This window comes from Lycium ferocissimum, chromosome 4, assembly GCF_029784015.1.
Source record: "Lycium ferocissimum isolate CSIRO_LF1 chromosome 4, AGI_CSIRO_Lferr_CH_V1, whole genome shotgun sequence".
In the NCBI taxonomy this organism is placed as follows: Eukaryota; Viridiplantae; Streptophyta; class Magnoliopsida; order Solanales; family Solanaceae; genus Lycium; species Lycium ferocissimum.
In genome coordinates, this window is record NC_081345.1 from 26,643,058 (window position 1) to 26,649,137 (window position 6,080).

Below are 6,080 nucleotides of genomic sequence, written 5' to 3' on the forward strand. Positions count from 1 at the left end.
CATTTTCTTTTGTAAATATTCAATGAAGTCCTTTTCTACCTTTTTAATAAGAAGAAATAGTTTAAGCCAACATAAAGCCAAAAAGCAAAAACATTTGTATAATGAGTAAATTAGTTAGTTATTTAATACGGTCTCTATGACTTTAATTGACTTTTCCTTCAAGCAAAATTTGCAATGAGTACCTGTTTAAGCCCAACCATTCTTGTGTCCAACATTGTCTTTGACTCGGCATTTTAGCCAGCAAACTTCAGTTAGTCACAGAAAGAGCAAAGTAATTAAGTAAAGAGAACCTAACACTAAAAACAACCGGCAAAACATCCTTGTTTATAACGGTGGTATTTCAAGTCAGTGTGCACGTACCTCAATTATTTCATCAAATGTCTACTAACTCCCCCATAAGTACAAGTATTTGAAAATTCCGCCCACCAAAATTTGGGAGATGTGAAAAAATCACCTAGAACATCCCCTTGAAATTGAACCCTGGTCTCTAAGGTTTGCACTCATTTCATCGATCACTATGCCCTTAGTATAAAAATAAATACGGACTTTTGATACTTGCATTATGTAAAGATAATTTGTCTAGAACCCAATAGCCAAAAAAGGTTATGACCCAGAACCCATAAACTTGAAATTCTTAATCCGCCTCTGTCTAGAGTCATGGCTGGTTCACTAATCTACTATGTTTGCTACGATCAACATATTGATGATTCAACCCTTAAAATGTTTGGGAACCTCGGCAGTCAGCACAAAATACACCTTAGGCTCTTTGAACAGCCATCAGTGATTCAGTATGTACAATAAAACCAATACAAGTTACAACAAAAACAATACATATCTTCAGCTAGTACTACTGCACAAAGTAAAAGAGATTAGTCTTCATGAGTAGGTTTATCACCTTCAACTCGTTCATTAGTAGGTTTATCCCCTTCAACTCCATCAATTTTGGGCATTTTCTCTTTCTTATAGACACGGTGGCGCCTCTCTCTCACATATATGATCCAGAATGTAAGAGATAGTAGCACTGCAACAGTTACCATCACTAGCCCAACATACACTCGTTTGCTGTATTGCAGCAGACCAGGACAATGTATATTATATATGTCACCAAAAGTTTGCCTAACAAAATCACAATTTTGCAGGTCGACCAGGAATGGACCATATTGGTACAATCCATTGGTCAAATTTACAGCAGCAGCCATCTGGCTGTACAGAGTCGGAGTCAGACGGCCTGGTGTGACACAAACGCCACTCGGAGAAACTTGACAAACGTAGCTGTTCAAAACCTGCACGATGCAGAAATTGAATAAAACTGAGAAAAAAGTTATATACACTGACAATATAAAAAAGATTTCCTCTATAAGTGCAGTTTTAACCTTACACTAGCAGGTTATCATACTATTTTTCAAGTTACCATATCAGGCTTAATATGAGTTACATGTTGTTATAGGTCAATTGAGTTGATTACTCAGAAGGTCACTCAATTTTGTATGAGAAATGACAAAAGTAAAGTGACTCTTCTGTTATAAAACAAATAAAAGCGACTTTCTTGCACAATTTATATTAGTCTAGTGACCTTCTGACTAGTCAACCTAAGTGCACAGAACATACACTTGCTCAAAATTATTCATCTATAGCAAGCAGATTTTGGTTCTTTTCTTACTGTCAAACACGGAGGACTAAGTTAGACATGTTTATTAATTTCAATTAAGGAAACTTCAAGATTATCTAAGCTGGATAAATTGTTAGAACAAATACTACACTTTACATGATCTGAAGTCTGAACTTTTTAAAGGAGCTTCAAGCCATACCTGAGTTGCATTATCCAAATCGACTTCAGCAGGACTACAGTTGTGAGAAGTTAAGTCAGGATTAAACAGATTGCAAAGGATTGGAAGCAAAGGTCCTGATTGATTGTAGTAGAAAGGAGCAAAGTTGGGAGAGAAATTGATGTTAGAGACATTTGTAATAACCTGGTTGACAATATCTACCAGGTTATAAGTCACTTCCTTGCTTTTGGTTAGCGTGTCTTGTGCTGTGGCATAGTCCACACAAGGTAATATGTCATCTAAAGTTGTATGAGCAGTGGGGTTCTGGATCCACTGATCCATTGCTACACAAGTGTCTGCAGTCACACTGAAACGTCCAACAAAAAAGAACAATTTGAGATGTTTCACAAACTGGATTTTAATACTTTAGATGGATCACAAATAAATAGTATTTTAGAGGTGACTTGAACGTAAAGACTGAGTCTCATACTTGATGTGATCCTCCAGAGTTACTTCAGGAACCAAGGCATACAAGACCGGTTTTATAAACCAAATAAGCAATATCAAAAGGACTCATTAATCAACTAGTAGATTGTTCTTAACCTTTCACAACAAGGACCAATTAAACAATCAATATTTTACATCACGGTATCCTCCCAATTAGTTTATATACAAGGTTTAACACAACAGTATCCCAGTACCAATGTGAGCAGTTACAATCCGGCCCCCAAGACTTAAAAAGTTTTTGATGACCAAGATAATTATACAAACTCCCTAAAGAGACAATAGTTAAATCTCAATGCATGTTAATCACTTCTAAAATGAGGCTCTTAGATAAAGTTTAGCATTCTTCAGCAATCAGCACCCTTTGTAAGATTCTTACACAGTATTTTAGTAGTAATAGTATAGTACTAATAACCAAAGAAGGCATCAGGAAGGACTAGTTGAAAAGAAGAATATAATTAGGATTTAAAATGATTAAATCCAAAATGTTAGAAGTTAACTCTGCTTTATCCTGTTTCCAGGAGAAGCTGTATCCATAAGACCAAGATTTGCCTGCCTCTCAGCAGCTTAGTGAAGCAACAAAAATGGTGAAATACTAAAGACAGCTTACTTGTGGAGAACAAGAAATATGCCACATAAAATCAATGTTCCAGTGATGAGAATCCATCCAAAAATAACCAAGCTGCACAAATAGAACGCGAGATTATTCTTTCAGAAGAAGAACATGGGAAACGAATTAATGGAAAGACAAGAGACATAACAATGTGGTAACGCAAATTGTAAACTCACATGTAGACAAAAACTTGCATGCCGAAAATTGAGAATACTGGAAAGAGAAAGGACCAGAGCACATTTATTAGAAAAATACGACGAACTGTTTCGAAATTCTAAGGTATGCATAATTTAGTGTAATGGTCAAGGAAATCTTACCTAATCCAAGAAATGTCAAAAGAAGCATAGCAGCAGATAAAACGATAAGAGCGGCTCTCCTGCATATATGCCTCAGGACTTTTAGTGGCAAATTAAGTGTAGTAAGTTTTAAAGATATATATGATAAATTTCATTCACTTACACTGATTGTATCAGGTGTTCTGTATCATCCTTATTGTCAGCTGTTTTAGTGGAAAGGGTACTAGCAGAAGAAGTAATCTTTGTTTGAACGTAATCAATGTCTGTTTGGACATTAGCAGGGATCAAAATTTTATCCACTGCAAGTTGTTTGGCAGCTGCTAGATAAAGAGACACATTCATGAGATTATCAGCTGTTGCATTTGCCTGATGCACCACATAGTCCAAAGTGTTAATTGTACTGCTGTGGAACTTCTCTTGGCCTGTGTACAAAATGACACATCCAATACTGCAAATTGAAAAGCAAATGAGAATCAAACTTCAAAAGAGAGAGCATATAACTTGTGCATATGCATGTGTGTATAGGAAATTGTTTGGAGTTCAATTTCTAACAATAATACTAAAAAAGAAATTTACACTATCATGTCACTTACAGGTAACCACCCATAAAAAGTGGGATTACTAACTTGGAAATAAGGCATGTTAACTCCTACAACAGATTAAAATACTCTGATAGTGTAAAAATTCTTTATGTTGTCAGTGTTTATAAATTAAATCGATAAAGGATAAGGGGGAGGGAGTACATTGCAGCAATGGTGAAAAGCACAAGGAATATAAGGGAAAGAGCGTAAGCCGCTGGAGAGTATCCAGAAGGTTCTCTTTTACAGCAACGGGAGCAGACACAGATGAACAATAAACAAAGTCCAAAGATCAGAAACCAGAGCAGCGCGGTGATAAAGAACGGAACTGCTGTAAATGCCACAGACTGCACAGAAACAAAATTATATTAGCATGAGAAAGTTGAAAGAAAAAATCTAATGCAACTAAAATTTATAGAACTACAATGTCCAAACAGATAATCTCCATTAGGACCAAACTTTTCATATGCTAATCTAAAACATAAACAGTTTCTAATTTAGACTCAAATGCTGGACAGTGCCAGACAAAGTGGTGATTTTCCTAATGTATATCTGTCCCGACAGACCTAAGAGCACATTAAAATAGTACTTCCTCCGTCCCAAAATAAGTGTTACCTTAGCAAAAGTCAGGCGCATTAAGAAATCAATAAATAGAATGTGAAGCTCACTAAACAACCCCTACTTATTAGATATTTTTTTAGAGTTGAGCAATAATAAAGAGGACAACTTCTTTGATGCTACGGGCATAGTTGAAAACATTTATCAATATGTGTCTTAAATTCCTAAGGTGACATTTATTTTGGGTCGGAGGGAGTAACTAATTTTAGTGTAAAAATTCCTTCACGCTACTTATAACTTAAATTCTTTCAAAAAAGCACCATCATGACATCAACAGAGATCTCACCATTTCGCCAGAGTTTCTTATTTCAGTTACGTATCACTTTCCTCATTTTTGTAAGACAAAAATTTCCTCAAAATTAATGACTTAAAACTTATCACCCTTTTGAAACTGTTTCTCTACCTACATTATATATTTTTTGGCATGATTTTCAACTACTAACTTACAAGAAAGGTAAATCTTGAATACTTACAGCCCAGTAATGGTGGTCATTGATGTTCCATCCTCCAGTATATCTCTTAAAACCATTTAGAGGGTCTTTTCTATATGTTCTTTGAGCAGCCAATATAAGTGATGAGCTCTGCACTGGAGGTTCAGCAATATTATTGGGACCTTCAGCAAATAGCCTTGAAACCACCACATTATCTTCATTCCTCCCCTCCCTAAATTCATCTAAAATGTCCCATTTAATCAGGAAAAAAAAAAAACTGGAAAAATGCATAAACATGGAAAGTACTTAAAAGAAAGGGTAAGTACCTGATATAGGTGGTGATTGAAAAGGAGACTCTGCTTCTCCATGGGTGAAGGAAGAGAAAATGATGAAAATGGTTAAAAGTAAAAGTAGCATTGGCCATTTACGTAACATTGTGATAGTGAGTCTTAATTAGTCTTGCTCCTTAAAGGCTTCAAAATGTTACAAAAATTATGAACAAGGAAAGTAACTCCTTCAGAAACTTGGATAAAGGTTGTGCTGTGTACATACTCTGAGAAAGAAGGAAATAGAGTTTTAACTGTTCAAAAACCTGTATTAAAAGCAAATGCGTTTACACTAACAACTAAATCAATGAGAGAGGGAGACAGATGGCAATTAACTCACTTTTTTTTTTTTTTTTTTTTTACCTTCGGCGTTCGATATTAGTATTGGGGCTGGACTAAATACGAAGTCACAGCGAAAGTCCCATATTGGTGTGTAAAATGCTCTCTAACAAAGACGCATCATACATGGTTAAAACCCGAGAACCTCTAGTTAAGAATGAAGAAGTACTTATCACTTCATCACAACTCTTGTCAGTTACAATTAAATTACTCCTTCCGTCTCATTTATGTGAACGTATAATTATGTGAGAAGTCAAACATTTTTTTCAAACATTTTTTCTTTAACTTCAAATTTCAAAAACTTTTTATAACTATTTTGTTAGTTATGTTGACTTGTAGTACTTTCTCATGTAATTTTTAAATATATAAATTTTATATTAAAGAATCTATACCCATATTTATAATCAAAATTAAATGTTTTGACCCTCGTATTCGAATCATTTCACATAAATTGGGATAGTCATAGAGGGAGTACTATTGTAGGAGTTCAAAATAATAAGTTATAGAGGTAACGAAATTTAACTCGTCAATGTATTTTAAATGTTATAACAAGTAGTCTACTTTATTTATTTTACACATTGCTAATCTCACTTGTGATGATTAATTACC

The 6,080-nt window shown here is 34.8% G+C and overlaps 1 protein-coding gene across 2 annotated transcripts; it reads right to left on the bottom strand.

The window, feature by feature from the left end:
* Window positions 1-704: 704 nt before the first annotated feature.
* On the bottom strand, window positions 705-5,507 carry LOC132052017 (uncharacterized). Of its 2 annotated transcripts, none has more exons than XM_059443347.1 (9): window positions 5,133-5,507; window positions 4,849-5,038; window positions 3,923-4,104; window positions 3,343-3,627; window positions 3,201-3,259; window positions 3,060-3,096; window positions 2,881-2,952; window positions 1,809-2,133; window positions 705-1,283 (listed from the first exon to the last, which is right to left on the bottom strand). In XM_059443347.1, the coding sequence occupies exons 1-9, from the start codon at window positions 5,228-5,230 to the stop codon at window positions 870-872; spliced, it is 1,662 nt and encodes a 553-aa protein (XP_059299330.1). In that variant the 5' UTR covers window positions 5,231-5,507; the 3' UTR covers window positions 705-869. The 2 variants fall into 2 exon arrangements, with proteins under 2 accessions (XP_059299330.1, XP_059299329.1); XM_059443346.1 differs by having other exon boundaries at window positions 4,849-5,048; window positions 5,133-5,505.
* Window positions 5,508-6,080: the final 573 nt, after the last annotated feature.